This window comes from Idiotropiscis lumnitzeri, chromosome 13 (assembly GCF_059441095.1).
Source record: "Idiotropiscis lumnitzeri isolate Australia: NSW breed Sydney's pygmy pipehorse chromosome 13, RoL_Ilum_1.0, whole genome shotgun sequence".
NCBI lineage: Eukaryota > Metazoa > Chordata > Actinopteri > Syngnathiformes > Syngnathidae > Idiotropiscis > Idiotropiscis lumnitzeri.
This window is the reverse complement of record NC_142403.1, coordinates 14,281,280-14,301,787: the sequence shown is the minus strand read 5'-3', so window position 1 is coordinate 14,301,787 and position 20,508 is coordinate 14,281,280. Positions and strand designations below refer to the sequence as shown.

General features: G+C 41.1%; 2 protein-coding genes across 2 annotated transcripts; one reads left to right on the top strand and one right to left on the bottom strand.

Moving 5' to 3' along the window:
• The first annotated feature begins 722 nt into the window (after positions 1-722).
• Positions 723-6,180, top strand: mpnd (MPN domain containing). The gene is made up of 13 exons (XM_088312875.1): positions 723-987; positions 1,743-1,939; positions 2,102-2,323; positions 2,608-2,710; positions 3,263-3,341; positions 3,426-3,522; positions 3,617-3,689; positions 3,779-3,855; positions 3,938-4,106; positions 4,443-4,513; positions 4,815-4,904; positions 5,004-5,096; positions 5,534-6,180. Exons 1-13 carry the CDS (start codon positions 984-986, stop codon positions 5,618-5,620), a joined length of 1,362 nt encoding a protein of 453 aa, XP_088169001.1. The 5' UTR covers positions 723-983; the 3' UTR covers positions 5,621-6,180.
• A 3-nt stretch (positions 6,181-6,183) lies between these two features.
• Positions 6,184-18,924, bottom strand: LOC148324578 (endophilin-A2-like). The gene is made up of 9 exons (XM_088312878.1): positions 18,581-18,924; positions 13,602-13,670; positions 12,940-13,012; positions 12,709-12,852; positions 12,314-12,447; positions 12,084-12,242; positions 11,887-11,990; positions 11,304-11,437; positions 6,184-9,506 (listed from the first exon to the last, which is right to left on the bottom strand). Exons 1-9 carry the CDS (start codon positions 18,623-18,625, stop codon positions 9,313-9,315), a joined length of 1,056 nt encoding a protein of 351 aa, XP_088169004.1. The 5' UTR covers positions 18,626-18,924; the 3' UTR covers positions 6,184-9,312.
• Positions 18,925-20,508: the final 1,584 nt, after the last annotated feature.

Genomic DNA, 20,508 nt, shown 5'->3' with positions numbered 1-20,508 from the left:
TGTAGGTCTCAAGGCGAATGAACGGTAAATTCAAAGTATAAATATCAGAAACAGCACAAAATACAATCAACATGCATTAACTTTTTTAAAAATACATATTTTTAAAATGTCCTCATGACTTCAGGATTTTTCTCCTAATGGTGGTCCAGAATTTAACGGGGCTGCATGACATACCATAACCGCAAAACTACTGCTAGATTTTTTTTGGGGGGCGAGGGAGGAAGTAATTCATTTCTGGTGGGAAAAGATTATTGGCAAATTATCCCAGTTTTTTGTTTGTTTATTAGCACCCTTCGAGGTGAGCAATACCTTATTTATCCAGCATGTGTCGCTATAAACACGCTGACCGTGATCAAACCCGGACTTGGGAAAATTGCTACCCTCTGCTGGCAAAGTGTACGAAAAGTGCTTTTCTTCGAGAAAGACACTGGCCGTCCCGTGGATAGAATATGTCTGAACAATGTGGAATTTTCTAAACTTTACGTATTTCACAATATGGCGTTTCTCGCTTAAAACGCTACGTATCAGTAATTGTGCTTATTACATTTCACTTCCAAGTAGTTTTTTTTGTTTTAATAATTTTACACCACTGCACAGTTTACTTTATTGATGTATTTTCCTTAATTAGCCCGATCAATGTTGTCCTCCGATTGTGATGTGTATAAATGCGTTAATAACCTGAGTAGATAACAGTGTCCGGGGAGGGGGGTGGTCGTCGGCATGGCAGCTGGCGCCCAGGGAGAGAGTGACAAGGAGGAAGACGAAAGGGGAGGAGAGCCGACATTAAAGCAACACAACAAGGAAACGAAAACGGCGCAGCCTTTATTTTATGTTTTTCAACAACAGCCCGAGCTACAGTGAGCACGGAAAGAAGGCTCATATCCGACCAGGGAGCGAGAGAGAGAAACCTCTGTCCGGACTGGAAGCTCAAACGGCCGCTTCCCGAGCTGGAGCGACTCGTTCCCGGCGCCCTCGGAGCCATCATGGGTGAGGAGGATGAATGAAAGTGGGCTTTAATTGTCATCCCGAGACTGTGGGGGACGAAGAAGGAAGGAGGAGCAGGCCGCTTTTCTTGTCCTGACGGGACGCGGAAACAAAAGGCTGGCTAGCAGCGGTACTTTCGCGACAGTTAACGGAGACGCTCCATTTGGGGCTCGTTTTGCCCCCGAGTTAAAACACAAAAACACAGAGAGGGGGCTAGTGGCTACTATTACTTTAGCATGTAGCACCCACAATAGGAGGATTTTTATCAAGCAGACATTAACGTAGATTGTTTGACACTTTGCAGTTTGTAAATCTTTTTGGCCCCTGGAAGAAAACCCAAGTGATTGCTAGACAATAATAAGACGTGAACCCCCGTTTATCGCGGACGATAAATTCCATATCCACACGCAATGAGGGAAAATCTATCCCCAAAAACATCTCAGCAGTCCTATTAATCAAAAACATGTAAACGTATAAAAACGCCTAGGTTTCGAATTCATTTTTGCCAAGGTGCTGTTTGTTGTGTATTGATAGTCGAAGCGGGCTATAACAAGTTTTGCTCTGACCAACAAATCAGATTGAAAAATGCTGACATCAGGCTGGCCCCTTTAGAACAAATTCAAAGCATGATTGGTTAAAATAAAAACAAAAATTGGAATTTAGGTTGTAATTGTAGGTTAGTGCTCCCAATTATGACCCCCAGTTGACATGGTGACATTACTTAATCACTTCTTACTGTGTATTTGTGTTCTCCTCAGAGGTGCCCAGCTCGCCTCAGGTGGTGGAGGACGGTGGTGAGGATGACGAGGAGGAGCTGAGTGGCGGCGACGAGGCCGACCTGCGCTCCAGCTCGGGCCGAGGCTCGCTGCTCACTCGGCGAGGCATCACGCTGCGGGTGCTCCTCAAAGACGGGCTGGTGGAGCCTGGCGATGGCGTGTTGGCCATCCACTACCTAGTAAGAAAATAGCACGTAACAGCAGGCTTAAATTACAATCTTTTGTTTTGTCCCCACAATATTTATTGATGATGTGACTGCTGACAAAATCATCAGAATGAATTTGAAGTTTTCCGGACTACTATAATGTGAGTTGCTGGATCTGACAGTGCCTTCTTTCAGGGTAAGAACTTCATTGGAGACCTGTTGACTGGCGGCAAAATCCGCTGGGTGGAGACGGGTCAGATCTTCAACTCGCCGAGCGCCTGGGCCACCCATTGCAAGCGTTTGGTCAACCCGGCCAAGAAGTCTGGCTGCGGCTGGGCATCGGTGCGCTACCGCGGCCAGAAGCTGGCCCAATACAAGACTACCTGGCTGCACAAGTACCAGCCCAGCGCAGACATGGTGAGGACGACACTGTGTCTAGAACAATCACAAGCTGCTAAGATTAATGTTACTTTACACAATATGACTCAAGTGAAATAAAAAAAAAAAGTAGTCCTCCAGATAATTCCTTGACTAGGTAAGCATTCAGTGGGGGGAAAAAAACTACTTGCTCTGACCGGGGGAGCTGAGATGTAAAAATGCTTTCTCAGGTTTTAATAATTGCCATTTATTGATTAATAAATCAACAGCTGTCTTACAGTGTCAGTCCCTACTATCCTATATGTTTGTGTTGCTGACATCAGAGCCTGGTGAGTGAGGAGGATGACGACGAGGATGAAGAGGAAGGGAAATCAGCCATGCAAGCCGAAGAGAAGAACAGAAATAATAAACCTGGAGGATTACATGGTATTTGTTTATTTTTATTAATTTTTTTTAATTTCCCCCTCTGGTCCTCCGCAATCTGTTTCCTATTTCAGAGACGGACGGAAGGAGGGAGGGAAGGAGGTTCTGTAACTTGAGTATTTTTTATGGAAGAGAATGGAAAAACACTTAAATTTGTGCTTGCATAAACATGCAATCTTCTCCCTTTCTTTACATACTTCGTTGTTCAAGAGTCTTGACTCTGGCTTTGTATCCATTTATTTTCATTTTGGAAAAATAGAAAATAGGATGAATAGCGCAATTCTGATTAACCTTTGCAAAAGGCAGTTGTTTGCTTCAAACCTTTTATTGCTGGGTTGGGATAGTGAATCTCTTATACAAAATCTAAGCGCATGTTTTTTGCACATATTCGATCCTTTACCTAAAATAGCATTTTTGTCATCCATCTGGTTGGGCAGAGGGTGATCATATGTGTTGCGTTTTTCTTGTTCAACATGGAACTTTGTAGTTTTTTTCAAATTGTGTTTTTATGGGGCGTACTGGAAGGCATTTCAATTAATTTGCTCTTTTTTCCAGACGCTCTGACTCCAAGGAGGACGGACCGGGAGAGAATCCCAGTCAGATACTGCACTTTGGGCACCAGGGATGTTTCCAGGTAGCCGCTTCGTTAAGAGTCGCCCTTGGTCAACATTTAGCGTGTCCACCAGAGAGCGCTAACGAGGTGACCTTGCATCCTCAGAGACCCTCACACGCTGGTGGAGCTGTCGGCCTTTTCGGCCATCAACAGGTTCCAGCCTTTCAATGTGGCCGTGTCCAGTAATGTGCTGCTGCTCATGGTAACGCACAAACGCGCACACTACAAACTTTTTTTTGGGGGGGGGGGCACTCAAGGTGGGTGCAAACAATCTGATACACGCATCTCCTCACTAGGACTTCCACTGCCACCTGACCACCAGTGAGGTGGTGGGATACTTGGGGGGACGATGGGACACAAACACACAACGTGAGTTTGACTCAAAATTAAAAAAAAAAAAAATGACTGAGCATTCATCAAATCTAAAAGCCAATCTGTTTCTTTTTTCGTTGTTCCAGTGCTGACCGTTTTACGGGCGTTCCCTTGTCGAACGAGGCTGGCTGACAGAGACGCTGCCTCTGCTGTCGAGGAGGAGGTAACACGCCCAAAATTTTCAAACTCAAATGTAATTCACAAATTTATTATTCATTTTATTTTTTTTACCGTAATGCATCCAGATCTGCCAAAACTTGTTCATGCGTGGCTTGTCATTGGTGGGCTGGTACCACAGTCACCCTCGGGGTCCGGCTCTACCGTCGCTGCAGGACATCGACTCGCAGATGGACCACCAGCTGAGGCTGCAGGGCTCCAACAACGGCTTCCAGCCGTGCCTGGGTGTCATCTGCGGTACCTGCGCTGCGCCTCGAGAAAATGACAACTCGGGTCTGACCGATTAATCGGTTGACCGAGTTAATTGACCTGATATTAGCGCTTTAAATTTGGCTGAAATGGGACAAATTTTATTTTTAAATAAAAAGAAAACCCCAACATTCAACGTTACAATCGCCCCACCACCCTAACACTAAAGGACAAATATTGTAAAACAGTTAAATGTTGCCAAATTTGATCAGAATACGCATCGTCCTGAAAAAACTCCATGAAGACTCCCCAATTACAAGTAGTCATGTTTAATGATAGCAAAAAAAAAAAAAAAATCAAAGCGGTATTTCAACTGTTTTTCAGGACCGTACTATCATGGTAATCAAGGTGTGGCCTCCACTATAACGCCGTTCTGGGTCGTACCACCGCCTGAGGTGAGCATGCAGCTTTTAACATTTGCTTGGTGGAATTTACTGGATATTAACAAGAGCCATGTCATATTTGGTGCATTAATTGAACTGTTCCTCCACCCCAATAACTGGTTAATTAAAATCTAAATAACATGAAATATGGGAAATAATTTCCATATTAAAATATATATTACATTTAAAATATTCATGTAAAGAGTAGTTGGTTGATAATAATTCTTGTGAAAATATTGTCTGTTTAAAAAAAATAAATCAACGTGACCACAAAGCTGACCCAAAATCATTTTTGAGGTGTCTTTCATTGCAGCAAAGGCCCAATGACTATGGGATACCCGTGGCGGTGGAGGTCACGTATGTTCAAGACAATTTTCTCACCAGTGACGTCCTCAATGAGATGGTATTAATGCATCTAGCGGAAAAAAATAAATAAAAAGGACAACTAAGTTCAATAAGAGGTAAAAAAAAAAAAAAAGTCCTAAGTGCTAAGTGTTTGCAGGTGCTGCTGGTGGATTTCTACAAGGCCGCCCCTGACCTCGTCCACTTCAACCAGTACTGGTGTCCCGACACCACCATGATGGACAAGATCAAGGTCAGAGCGACAATTCCAACATCACTTGCATGTAATAATGAAATGTTGGAGCCATGGTGGATACAAGCTATGGAGGGGGGAAAAAAAAAAGGAAAATGCAGACTGCTACAAAATCAGTTTCTCGCTTTTCATATTTGCAGTCGCGCTGATATTGGTTCTTTTAAAAATTGGCCATTTTTTTCCCATTATCTTTTTATTAAATAAACATTTTAACTTATTACAACATAGATCAGGGGTGTTTAACCTTTAACCTGAGGGCCAAAATAATCACATCTTAAGTTTAGTTCAGTAGTATTTAACTTTAAAGCTTTTATTCTTTTATTAGTTTTTTTTTTTAAGACATTTACTTATGTGCAATTTTCATTTGGGCTTTATGTGGGGTACATTTTAATTGAGTTAATGAAGTCAATACTTTCTCACTGCCCCATCCCCAAAAGGGCTCGCTGAGCTGCCACGCCCCCAAGGACCAAGCCTACTCCCAGATCCTGGAGCACGTTTACAGCCAGCTGAGTGGCGTTCAGTGAAACACAAAAAAATGGAGCGGTCAATGCCACATTTCAATTTGCCTTCGTCGTCAATACGTGTCTTTTTTTTATTTTTTCAATCTGTTATTTTCTCAATGTTAGTTTGTTGTGGTTACACTGAGGTGATTTCACTGTATCTATGATGCCGTTTCTCAAAGTTGTTGGGTCCAAGGGGAGAAATTAGGAGGAAAATTAGCCTTTCATTTAAAAAAAAATAATGGGAGTTAAAAAAATATTCATTTTGGTGATGTCACATTTATCTGATGATGTGTCACAATCATCACAGCTTTTAATTGGCCCACCATTAAAAGTTTTTTTTTTCTATGGCTAGCGGACCCACATTTGAGAACCATTGTATTAGCCTATTGGTTTGTGCTTGTTTCTTGTTCCCTAAACTTTTTATTTATTATTGCAACTGCATTAGAACAGACTGATGCCTTAAGCCTGCTGATTGCTGTTCTACAAAACATTTCTACCAACACACACACTGGAAATATTTAAAAATGTTTTTTGTATTCTTGTCCAATACAGTATCGGAAAATAAATTCACATTCAGGTTTGTTTTTTTTTTTTTGTCTTTTTTTATTTATTGTAAGAAGTGTCGTGAAGGTCAAGAAAGTTGCACATACAAATATAATGGTAATAATAGACAAAAGAATCGTGGTTAAATTGAGTTCTCATACCAGAGGTAAAAAGGTGTCTTACGTCTAACATTTTACTGGGTACAACAATAATTAACATGGTAAAGAACTACATGCATTTTTGTAGCGGGTTTGGATATAAAAATAATACTATAGCGAGCCTGAATACGTTTCATACGATTCCGTAGAATATTTAAGACAGACTACACAAAACATTGCGCTTTACAACCAGGAAATAAATGGGACTTTTTGAAACATATCTAAAATATATGCCCCCCCCGCGCAAAAAAAAAAAGTTATCCATGTGTGTGTACGAGGAAACAGCCTGTAGTGTCGTAAATGTGCCATAATAAGCACATACACTAAAGTGCCACGGGTTAAAAATTGTTGGACCATTTATTAAGTAGCTACTCCATTCGTTTTTGCTTTCCCACCTTTCTATTCCAAAAGGCACTCAAAACAAAATCTTGTTTTTTTTGTTTTTTTATCCTTAAACAGCTAACAATTCACACACTGCTAGGATACGACGTGTAAACATATTAGACAAAATCCAAAACACAGTGGCGGTCTGGTTCTGGGGGTGGTAAACGCACAAACACTGAAGAAAAAAAAAATGGTAAAAACATTCCCGAATCAAAGCATTCCCTTGATGTTTTCCCTTTGACTGAAGTTGGAATTCTCAACTAGACACAAATGATTTCTTGTTCAGTGGAAGCTCCCAAGTGGAACAATGCATTTGACGCATTGGGAAAAACACCCATTCACTGCCAAAGCCATGTCTAATATAAAAAAATGCTTTGGCGCCATTTTTTGGCCAAGCACCTATGTTGAAGTAAGTGGAAGAAGTTCATACCATTTCAACATTGAAAAGTACAGGCTTCAAACTATTCAATATACCGATATCAATAGTTGAAGCTATAATACCGTTTGACTGTTACATGGGAAATAGTTGCTCTCCATAAGGTCCATTCATGTTATGGAGGATGAACTTACAATTTGTCCCACTGTTGGGTCGTTCCGCTTTGGTGTTTCCACTTGTATTAACAGCACAGCAACAGTTGAAATGCAAGACAAAAATCACAAGGGTTCTAGAGCTTCAGAATACCTGTAAGGGGGACTTTTGTTACTCCCCCAAACCCACAAAAAAATAAAGGGGGAAGGCAGTTGTTTCACATTACGGACAGAAAGACGGAAGCGCTGCCAGCAGCGGCGTCTTTTCAGGCACTGCGTGTGTAAAATTGGTTCTACAACGGGTCAGGACACACTGAAACAAAATGGACAACGTGCACTTGTCTAGTGGCACTGAGATACTTTCAGAAAACACTGTAGAATAAACCTTTAAAAACACAAAACACTGTAGGCTAACGTGGCTATGGATAGCCTTTTGAGCATTTATTCTTTTCTTGAGATCCAGTTAAAGGTGCACGTACTAGTACGCCCTTTTTATTGAGTAAGACAATTCAGCATACTAGTAGACCAAATGTCTTTCTAATTCAGCACCCCCACTTGATGACATTTCTGCTCACGAGTTGGCCTTGGTTGCTCCGGGTCCTGCTCTGCCCCACTGTTTGTATGGTGTTCCACAAGGTTCAATTATGGGGCCCCTGCTGTTTTCATTTTATGTGCTGGCCTTGGAAACAATTGGAAGAAAACATGGTATTTCTTTCCACAGCTATGCATATGACTGTCAGATCTATATCCTATTGAGCAAAAACAGGACGCTTTCTCCTTAAAGCCACTTTCGTCCTGTCTGAAAGATTTTTTTTTTCTACTCAACGCTTTAAATGACCTCGCCTAACTTACCTAAGCACCTTCCCACTGCCTAATATCAGCAGACGAGATATTAACCGAGGTACAGAGAACCTCTGTTGCCGGTCAATTTCTTTGGAATGACCACTGCTCAACTGTAGGCAAGCCCTTTTGCTGCCCATTTTTAAAACTCATCTTAAAACACATTTTCATTCTATGGCTTTTGACTCAGCATTATATTGCATTTTTTCTGTGTGTTTTCTCTGTTATTCATTTAATGTTTTAACTGTCTGTTATTGTATGATCAGTGTTTGTTTTAAAGTGATCCTGAAATAAAGTTTAGCTGAGGTGGAGAGAACAACAAGAGTCGTAGCAACTACAGTAATCGTTCTATGATGACCGCAGCATGCAGAACCCTCGTTCTTCTACAAAAGCTCTGAACTCTTTTTACACGAGAGAACAAAGTGTACTCATACAGTATGGAACTTAAGATGGCTATCAAGAGCCCTGATAAGAAGCATACAGAAGACTCGTTAGTTTGGTATTTTACTACTACTAGTGGGCCAAGTTGTCTTACGAGTATTGAAAAAGCACAGTTTTACGTCAGGATCTTGAGTTGGATATTAAGGCTATGAAAACGCTGAAATTACTTTCCATTCATATCCTTGATGTATGTGGAAATTAATTATTTTTCAAAAGTTCTAGTAGTGTGCTCTAGTCGTTCTTAACCGTACTGTACTGAATTGTCTTACAAGTGGCGACAAAAAAGCGTACTAGTAGGATGATAGTAAGCTGGGTAGCAAGTATATGGAATAAATGCACAAACGGCTAATTAAAAAAAAATAAAAAGGTACTTTTGCTATTATCTCAAATCCTTGAGCAGTGGAAATAACATTTTTAGAAAGACTCAATCGTTCTACAAGTGCATTTAGTTATCTTGTTTGCGAAGGGAAAGGGCTTGCTAGTACGTAGACCTTGAGCCAGCGATCAAGGATGAGGAATAAATGCTCAAACTGCCATTTGTTACTAGAATGTGCTCGGCTGCAATGGTGTGGTTCAAAACCGCAGTCAAACAAAAAAAAAGAAAAAAAAAAAAACAATTGTCAGAGTGGCCAGCAGGTGTCATCACTGAGGCGCTCAGATTTGAAAACGGGGAGTCAACCTGAGCTTTGTGTGCTTACTTTGTCTCGGTCTAAAAATCAAGGGAGGCTTGAAGAGTCCATCCTCCAAGTGGAACAGGCGCCAGTGTGGACCACGGCGGGTCTGTCCGAGGCCTCGCTCCCGAGAATGCGCACTCCTGCTTTAGTGGGGCAACGGCACCAGCACCTCCACGTAGTTGAGGGGGAAAAATCCCGACTGGCTGTTGAGCATCCCCTCATACCAGTTCTCGTCAATCTGATTGGTCAGCGTGATAATGTCACCCTCGCGGAAGCCCAGTTCGCCCTCGTTCTCCGGCTCAAAGTCGTAGAGCGCCTTGCAGCTGGGCTGCTCCGGGGCTGCGGCCGACGGGGAGGGAAAAGCAGACTTTTACCAAAACATTACAATGTCACAACATCCCGTGGCATCTCTTGTCAGTAGTGGTAAGTAAAAAAAATAAAAACAATTCCAGGGTGAAAACAATTTTACATTAAAGGTATTTTTTTTGCTGCAATTTTTTTTATGAAATTATAAATATTGCATTTTACTGCTGAATCAATACTTCTACTTTTTCCTGATTTTTTTTTTTTTTTAAACAAGTGTCTGCACTTCTACTAAAGTACAGCGCTCGAGTTCTTTTCCCACCTCTTGTTGTCTAGTCCATCACACCCCCCCACCACCGTGTCGCCGATCTGATCTGGGACCAGCAGAGCACACACAGGACCTCCATGCACAAACAACCTGCACGATTGTCTTCAAACAATTCACTCTCTGTGTGGCCTCACTGATGAGCTTGAGAGGCGCAAAGAGCTGATCACTCCTTATGACTGTAACACTGTGCTCCGTCTCAAAAGGTATTTTAAACTGATCCGAATGGAACTGCTATGTTAACTTAAGCACTCGAGGGATCTTTGGGACATTTTTTGAATATTGATCGAATTTGCTAGATATCCCATCCATTTTCTATGGGCAGGATGAAGACTTTCCTCTTTCCTGACTTTGGGTGTGAACACCCTGGACTGTATGCAAGCCAATTGCAGAACCATTTACACTCACCTACATACATAAGGACGACTTAAGAGTCTTTAATGAAGCTAACGTGCAATTTTAGGAGGGAGGAAGAGAGTTGCCCTTTCTGTTCCTTAAACGAGCCTGAAATGACAGCACAACGTCCCCCAAAAATATTTTTTCCCAGCAAGGAAAAAAATCCCACTGAAAATGAATGAACTTAAAATTAATAGGCCCTGTACCGGCTGTCAATTAGATTTTTTTTGCAGTTTTTGGGAAGGCGGCAATTTTTGTTGAGAACAAATGAGAGGGGACATTAAGGGCCACTAAGTGGTCAATCATAGCTCCTTATGAAATGGGAGCTAATCTTAGTTAGTTAGCTTAGTTAAAATAGTTGTTTATAGAAAGCTCTTATTATTCATACACTTTAATATATAGTGCTACCCTAATGTCACACATCACAAACCGTGTCAAGTGCACGTACATAAAAACAATTGACAGGATGCAATGCGAAGCACCGGCATGTTTCAACACCACATGATTCACATTGGGGCTATGTGAGTTCCTTTTTTGAAAAATAAAAAGCGTGCTTCCAATCAGAACACAGGATGTGGATTTGTTTCACCACGTGCAAGGTTAGCAATGAAAACATGAAGCGCTTATGTTGAAATTCACCAACGATTAAGTTTGTCTTCTGCTTTTCAGCCCCCCCCCACCTTAGAAAAAAAAAAAGTCAACCCAAAACAAACACAAGACCACAAGAGCAATTCATGCTCCACCCACTCTGACTCACACAATGTTTGCTTCCGAAAAGACAATCTGGCCCAGTGAATTGGCGGTTCTGGTGATGTCACGAGAAGAGGAACAAGGTCAGTCGGACAATAGCCCAAGGACACACACACAGACGCACACACACGCACCCACACACACACGCATGTAAACACTCCAGATGTGTATGAGATTTGTGCTGGCTTGCAGTGACTCACGCAGGTCTTGTGCAATCGCGTTGGAAATGGCTGGAATGTTTATCGGCTCAGTTTCACAGAAACGGACGTGTCCTCTAATCAATGTTGCAGTTCTCCCGGGATTTGCTGCACATTTTATGGCTCCTCTTTCACATAAAATTCAAGTATTTTTGAGTGCCTCACCTGAGTTGCGAGATGGTGGCGGGGCCATTGAGGTGGAGTAGCCCCCGTTGGAGTGGTTGTCTTCTCCGAAATCAAACAAAGGTTTGGGCTTGGGCGTGTATTCGCGTCTTGGTCGGGACTGGGCCTCATTCATCCTGTTCAAAATGATGCAAGCGAGTCAATCACACGACCAGGTTTTAGCCCGTCTCGTTTGGACCGTGTGCAAGCAAGGTAGAGTGGATTTTAAAGTTTTATGTGGCACCAAATTCCTGAACAGAGCCAAGCTGGTAGTGTGAAATGAAAGTGAATGTGGATATTTTTCCACAACGATAAAAAAATGGACTAAGAGTGAAATGAACATTTGTTTTGGAATGCTTCACTCAACACGTACTATAGGTAATATACATGACATGTTCAATACAAGTTCCTTTTTTATAGCCCGCAATAAACAGGAGTTAAGTGTATATTTCAATATACAGCAATCATTTTTTTTTATTGTTATTTGAATTGTTTGAAGTGTTGACCAACGTAACTTGGTACAGCCACAATGTTCCCTGATGCTCTGTGTACGTGTGAGTGCCTGTGTGCGCGTGTGCTACCACACCTTTCTCCAAGCTTGTCAGACAGCTCTTCCAAGACCTGAACTGCCTGCCGATGGTACTGCAGCTGGGACTCCACCAGAGACGAGAGCTGGCTCACCTGCTCAATCTACACAAACAAACAAAGACCCAGCGGGCGCATCGAACTAAGTCATGCGTCACAGTCCAACTTGACGCTAAATGTCAAGAACTGAGTCCTCACGTCGGTCTCCAGCAGGTTATACATGCTCGTCTCAGCAACTTCCTTTGACTCGTGAAACTTCTCCAGGGCCTGTCGAATCTCCTCATCTGGAATCTTGCCCTGACGCTTTTTTTTGTAGTCGTAATCCAGGCGGCGACCTTCCAGCTTCTTGAGATGGTGCTGTGACAGGCAAGAGTTACGTCTCCACGGCGCATCCTCATGAAGTAAGACGTGTGATGTGGTATGAATACCTGAATTTCTCTGAGGTCCTTGTCGCAAAGGCCTTGCAAAGGATCGATGAAGTTCTGTTTGACGTCAATGTCTAACGAGTCTTTGACTTCCGCCATCCTCTTCATGGCTTCCCCGACTTCTACGAGTGCGCCACCTGGAGATGGAACCGGACAACTCAGCGACACAATAAAGCACGATTTAGCGACACTCAGCAAATGTGCTTTACCACTTTGCCTCACAAAGAAATGAGCAACAGTGTCCCCCCACCAAGGCAGTAATATGAAACGGTCTAAGTAACTGCGCCGTGTGATTGAAGTTTTTACGGCAACCCTTCTTAAAAGTAGGGTGTTGTTTTAACGTTCAACATTTAAACCCGAGCGCCAAACCCAGGAACGTGTCCGGAAGTCCATCTTACCAAAGTTAGTCTCCTCTCCCAGTTCCCTTCCATACTTGGTCATGCATTCGCCCAGAAGCCCCTCGGCCTGGGGGTAGCCGGGGTTCTTCACCTGACCACGGATTTTAGACATGGTGTTCAACATGGATAGTTTGGCCCTTGATGCTGTGGAAGGAAAAGGAAGCTGATGAAACACTTCAAAATCTTGCGACATACTTTTGTAAATGTACAAGGATTCCTCCTCTTTCTCACCAGGGTTAGGCTGGAGATATTCCGATGTTTTGGAGATCACCTCAGCTACAGCTTTACTGGTCACATCCACTTTCTACAGGGACACAGCAAGAACTTCAATCATAAATGTTATCTTTTCCATGACCTTAGCCTTGTGTAGCAATCTGGATTTCTTATTGAGGATTTTTGTCACGTCAAAAAAGTGAAAAGATGCACAAATCTTTTTAATCTTTAATGGCCGCTGCATGTTTTCCATCTCAGTGCTGGTGTACGAGGATTGAATGATTACATCCATCCATCGCTCATAAAATCTTCCAGCTGACACTTCATTAGCAGTGGTGCAACTGCAGCTGTAACGTCACTTTTGGTCTGCAGCTTGACGATTTTACCCAACATGGATTTTAATTCTTGTTCAAAAAACACAATATTAATTAGTGTTTTCTCATGCTGGCACATATTTTATTCAGGATATCTTAGGGAACATAACTATAGTTAGGAAATACAGTAGATACTTCAGCATAATCCTATTTCATGCAAGTCGAGTGGTACCGCGTCTAAGTTATGAGTGCCGTCATTTATCAGTTTTTCAAATTATGAGTTGCCGCTCGGCCAATTTCTTTTTGTGTTGTGCAACCCTATTATTGGTTGGTGAGTTTCCATTTTGCAACAAATAGTTGTCTTACCCGCTCCAGATCTCTGAAGTCATCATCAAGTTTGGTTCCTTCAGCGCCGCCAACTTTCTCACTCACCATCTAGCGGCAGAGAGGAAGACAAAGAGTCATTGGGGGAGGGAGGCGGGTGGGGGGTTAGTGTTATAAAGGGTGAGGTCATTGCTTGAGGCCCATAAGGTTCTAATAGACACATCCACATGCCTGCTGTACAGCCGAGTGCAGCCATTTGCTCGACTGTATTGTTTTGGTGTGTGTTACACTCACAAAGAAACGCTGAGTGTCCTGTCAACTTGCATTCGAAAATTCAAAGCAGCAAGAAGGAATAATTGTTTAGGTCTTATTTACTTTAGGCTTCCCCCAACAATTAAATCTTACAGACTGATGTCAGTGGGTTCTGTTTCACCAATATTACAGACATGGGCTGCAGGTAATGAATATTTTTAGAATTGATTAGTCTGCCGATCTTCTTGTTTTTTTTTCGTGGTAGAATTATTTCAGTTATTTGAATGATGATTGCAGCCCCACTGTAAATTAAAAATGAATTCCATTCAAACCACGGCCATGCGTGAGTGTTTCATTGTTTTTACATTTCAGGGCTAGTTAAGAAAGCAAAAAAAAAAAAAGAAATATAATCTAAAATCTGGAATGGGAATATCTTTTGTATTATATATTTTTGTTGTTGTCATGGTTTAACAAATTTGAATAGTTAAATTCTTGTGTCGACGTCTACTTTCGATTCCGGTAACTTTGCACACTTTCATGCCTTAGTGTGAAAAGGGATAACAACATATCATTGATTTCTTGATTTATTTGTTAAAAGCGTGAGTGACGACGCAACGAGCAGCAGAATACAATAGTCAACCACAAGCGCATCATTGCGAACGCAAATAAAACATTTTATGAGCATGACCCGATCCAAGCCATGGGGAGCCTTGCCTCTATTAAGCAGAAACTCAGACTTCCCGACTATGCATTTTCTAATTCCAAGCAGGCTTAGTAACTCTTCGTAGAACGAGCTGTCAGATGGCTAGAAATGAAATAAAACAACTATGAGTATGTTACGTCTGTGCCGTTCTGTTTTAAATTCCCCCAATGTCCATTGGCAGAAAACACCAACTTAGACAACAGCGATGATTTACACCCCTGAGTTGCAGAATAACTGTGTGACCCACTTTGTAAGCAGCAGTCACTTTTTTTTTTTTACCCTTACATCATGCTCATACTTATGTCAGCAATCTGTCTTGTGCTTCATGTGAAACAACAAAAAAAGTGAGTTATTAGATCTGGCGAATGTATCAAGAGGAGGATGATTGAACCCAAAATAGTTTGAAATATCTGTAAGAGTTAGTCATGGCGGACATTTAATACAGAACGCTTCATGCATATTTGGAGAAAGGCAAAGGTTGAAATGCAGCCTTGAGGCAGCCACGTCCACAAGATATAGGCCTTCAGGTTCAAGTTCACCTATCGACTAAACTATTTATTTAAACCTTTTGGGCGGGATGAATATTATATGGTTCCAGTGACTTTTATTATTTATAATTTTTATCGCTAGTGGCATGATTCTCATGGAGTCCGATATGATCAGATTGGAGTCAAACCTCATCCAAATGTGGATAAAAAGTCAGATACAAATAAACGCCCCAATCCGTTCAACAAAGAGTTATCTCGTTTAATGTTTGGACTATTTTAGGAGTCCATGTCACCGTTCGACGCCTTTGAAATTCGAGTAAAGGCGAACTAAACTTTTGTTACACTCCAAAAGATCAGGTGAATTCTTATTTATCATTTATTATATTGCGTAAATGTTATGCTTCTAAGAATGTAGAGTGGTCAAGCTCCCACACTTTAAAAAAATAAATAAAAATAAGTAAGCAACATTATTCGGTTAGCAAGACGACTAGTTTTTATCTTGTTGTCGATAATAATTTTTATTTCACTTTGACAGAGTGCAAGTTAAGTTTAGAAACATCCATAAAAGGAAGAGGGTCTAGTGCAAATATTCACTACTAGCCACGGTTTCTATTGGAGAAAAACAAAAATCGTTGTAGCGGTACCGTCACTGAAAACACCGGATCAAGATCCAGGTGGGATATTTGTCACTTAAAATGTACATGCAAACTAGAATCTGTGGTGTAAAAGCAGCCCACATAACCGTCTGCGCCCTCATTTCCTTGCAACATTTGTTGTTGACGTGCACACAAACTTAGGGAAACGGAGCATAAAACAACCAGGAAATCTAGCAAATATGTGTGTGGGTCATCACACAGCCTGTTTAAGGTCCACATTCGGCTTTGGAAAAGAACAAAATGAATTTGTTTTGATTGCATGTAAGGGGGAACATGTGTGCTATTTTGGGTTGGAATGTAAAAAATAAGACAAATTTGTTTTCCTTGGCAGAGTGAAATGTATATTATGGCATGATATGATTTGTTTCCTGATCAAAATTGGATCCAACCACGACAAATCAACAATATTCACATTTTCTGGTCGATCTTAAAGTCAAACATGCTTAAAAACTTTTTGCAAACGAATTTCTGGACACATTTTGGATTTTCCATACAGGCAGTGAAGCTCAAACGAGACAAGTCACGCGCAATGTCTAAAGCCTGCGGAGGAAAAATTAAATATGTCAGGAAAACCAGCGACTTTTTGCCGTTTCCACCCATGGGTTGGTCACCGCAACGGCTAAGAAACATGCACAGCTAGCACAGCCAAGAATCGACTCGTGTGTGTGTGTGTCGACGAGCGTGCCGAACTAGACACAGAAGAAAATAACCCAAGATGGGGGAGTCTTTAGAGCAAACGATTTACAGCCATATTACATAACGACCAGTTGTTTGTTTTTTACTCATCATATTCAACAATGTTTTGCATGAAGTCATGCATGTTTTGTTTTTGTCATGGTCTGTTTTTTAATTTAAAAAAAAGGTTGTTTCTGACTGCTTGCGCTTATTGATTATAGATAAATTGATGTGATGCATCTGGGCAACTCTTATCGATGACAATAAAATCCAAACGCGAGATCAACGGCTCAGCACAATATGGGTGAGTGAACAACAATAATAAGCAAAGGATGACAGAATATACTGAGGAAAGTCCACTCCCAACTTCCACCTACATATTAGTCACTGGGCGTGTCATCAAAGAGTGAGTACGAGAGGTTTAACATTCAAAAACTAAAAATATTGGGAATTGTAAAATACTAAAAAAAAACAATATAGAAAGAAAGAACAAATATATAAGAAAGAAATATATATATATATATATATATATATATATTTATTTTTTGCTATTCATAACTGGGCTCAGTCACTAACCTCCGTGGATAGTGTCCATTTACCAAAATGGAATATGTATTTTGCTCTCTGTGACATCCAAAGGTCAAAAGCTAAGCTGAACTGGATTTGTTTACAGAATAGGTGTGCGGTTAGAGCGCAGTTTCACTTTCCGTCCTTTAACGTTCCAGGTTGGAACTTGATATGGCTCTGTACTGTACGGAAAATATGTCACTACATGTCGCTGGCATAGATAGATGAGCAACGTTATACTCTTTGTAGTGATTAAGTAATGATTTTTGGTCCAATTCAGTTTAATTGGCTAAGTTACCGCGAGATATTTGGCGATCTCTCCCATCATAGTGATTAAAAATGACTGCCTCCGATGTTTCACTGGAATTGTAGAAGCGCTCCCTGCCATAAAACAAAACTTTTTGCTGTCAGACGTCCAAAAGGAGTGTGATTTTGTTTATCTGCCCTTTTCAGTTCAATGCATTTGGAGTTGACAATGATGTAAAAGCTGGCGAAAAAAAGAGAGAGAGACAAACAAGGATGTGCGCACTGCTGGGCACTGATATCCAGTCCCACATCCTGTATGCCTCCAGTGAGGAAAATCCGAGCTGTGTCAACTGTTATTGAGAAGAAGGAAAACAGAGGTGGTGCAGTGCAAATAAAATAAAAAAAAAAAATAGGTAGAAAGTAGCACTTATTTTGATGCGTTTAACGGTGGGTGGGCTGTAAATCTACTACCTGGGACGACACACCACTATTCCATCCCTAATGCCACGTGGTATTGACTTGTGCATCATTTCCTCATGGCTCACCGCATTCGCTCCAATTTATTTTACACACAGTGGTGATTACATTTGCATTTGTCTGTGTGGGTAACGACCCCTGAGAAGCCTTAAGGCAGAGATTTTAGTCTCATGTTTATCGTCCACTTCTGGTGTTTACGCACAAGTTAGTCTGACATTGCAACACGTTCTAACCGTCAGGGATCTGTTTGTGTTCCTGACAGGAAGCGTGAGGCAGAAACCAAATGTCTTTCCTGCTTAGATCAGCAGGGGTGGTGAAGAAAAAGACATTCTTTTACAGAATCCGCGCCCAGGTTGAGTCGAAGTAGCAGCAGAAGACGACCCACATTTAAAATAAATAACTCAATTGTGTGGCCACCAGTGGTGGTTGGCCATTGATTTTCTGGATTAAAATAAAAAAAAGGGATTTGTGGACCTCCTGGATTTAAATAACAAAGAAAGAAAAGACTAACAACACAGCTGGAGTGGAAGGGAGGTCACCAGGTCTTGCAGAGAGTTGACATTTCCAAATACATATAAAAGTTGTTTGCTTCTTATAACCGTGACTCACCCGGAGACTGAAAGAACGATAGTTTGTGACCTTTGGTATATATCAAGTCAAAAAGGGAACGAAACGCCTGGAAGATTCACCTCCACTTTAATTAGCTTTGGGTGGGGAGGAGAAGACAAAAAAAAAAAACACCAAACATAAAAACATACCACCCGTAAAAAAAAAAAAAGCAACGTTTACTTTTTAGTGTCAACGCGCTAAGAAGAAAACCGAAGTTAAACGTCAATTAGCATTAGCAGAAACTAAATCGCGTTAGCTTGACTGCTAAGCTAACTACGAGAGTTGGTTAGCTAGCCGAACCCGAAGCAGGGTGGCGGTACTGGGCTGAAGAGGAAAAGTTGAACAAACCTGGCTCGCTTTATAAAACTGCTTCTTTAAGCCTGCCACGGACATGTTGGCGGTGTCTTCAACTTCACAGCGAGTTGGTGGCGTGAACGTTTCCAAAGTTGGCCGCGCGGCGTTGGGGGGCAAAACGAGTGGAAATGTTTCGGAAGTATCATAGGACTGCTCAGACGTCCGTCAACTGGGTCGGGACACGCCGACAGACCACGTCCACGTCCGCGGGGGAGTCGCCCCACTGTCACCGGACATACACACACTAGGTTGTCCCCAAAGTATAATTTGGAGCAGTGGTGAGTTTCCACGTATTCACGCAAACAAATCTGTGGAGGAATGAAATGATTCTGGGGCGAGTTTCAGTGGGGGTGGGAAGGGGGACTCTTGCATTGGCGTTTACTGCCCCCTGTGTGGTTGTGAGTGGAAGTGCAGGTCAGGTCAACAGGCCAGATGTTTTTGCTTACATAACATAAAAGCATAGAACATTTTACTGGGTCGTCAGAAAACAAACATTAGTAGTTGTCATATAGGCTCAAAATAATATTTACTTCACTCACACAAAAAGAAAAGCTCTCATTTTTAGACGGTGATGTGCGGTGAGATTCATGTTTGGTGAGGAATTAATTGCTGAGTCCGATTTGCAGATGTGTGAGCCGAACAGAGTAGCTGCTTGATTGTTTGTTTGTCATGTTTATTTCGAATATGTAACAATAACAAATAGTTTTTTTTGGACTTTGGCAATGAGGAAAATATTTTAAAAATAAATGAAAATCAAAGTGAATTTATAATAAAAAAAGAAAAGGAAAAGACTATATGCTATTAAATTAGCAGACAAACATAAAAAAGGAAAGAAAAAAAACGAAACTCGTGGGTTATACGTCCTAAGATAGGTTATAGGGAATTTGACATTTTCAGAATTTCAATATATGTTATGTCTCTTCTTTAAAAATAAGAAGGGAAATTAATTTATAATTAATCACTGCACAAATCATATGCTGCTCAGCGAGCCTGGAGCGTCTGACATTTTTCTGACTTTCATGTCTGATAACCAAAACTTTGCCTTGGGAACATTGAATCCTCGCTAACCTGAAACAAGCGCGACCGGATACGATTGGGTTCATTTTTATTTTTCATCTTTTATTGTTGTTTTTTGTTTGTTCCAATCTGCCAGTGTCCCAATTAAAATAGAGATGGTAAACCTGAGTTGAGATGCTAACATGAGAGAAAAAAAAACAGAAAAGTATGCTTAATAAATTCTATTTACCCATGAGGCAATTTTGTCGCAATATTACTCTTGACCAGAAGGTGTCAGGAAGGTACTACTTTTGCAAAACTTCATAATTAGGCCACGAGTTCCTGGCCAAAGGCAACGTTTCTATTTGGAATTTATTTGGGAGTTGTGTCAATAAATTATAGAATGAAATGCATTTCCATTCAAACACATTGATGCAAATGACAAAATATGAGAAATATTATCATTTTGCTGTGGTCTTTTCATTTTTTTCCAAAGCTGTTTACTGAAACCAAGCAAACTGCATCAGACATATAATACAGTTCAACTTGAATTATATAGCGCATTTCACATGCAAAACATGCCATCACGCTTTCACTAAATTTGTTTAATCTGGTTTCTGCAATTAATGAACCCAGTAAAAGGAGGCCTTGTGTGGCAAAAATGGCAGTTTCAACTTCCAATAGGAACATGAAAATTCCATATACAAATTATGTACAACTGTCCTTTGCGTTACGAGTGACCAACTTCAAAAGTTTGAGATACGATCCTTTGGTGGATTTTTAAGGCAAGTTGTTCACTGCCAAAATAAACCAACAAAAGGAATTCCATGATGTTCATTTAAAACAACCACTTAGCATTGCTTTCGGAAAGTCCGCTTACATTAATGCCAACAATGCAAAACTCTAAAGACAGGCTAACGAATAGC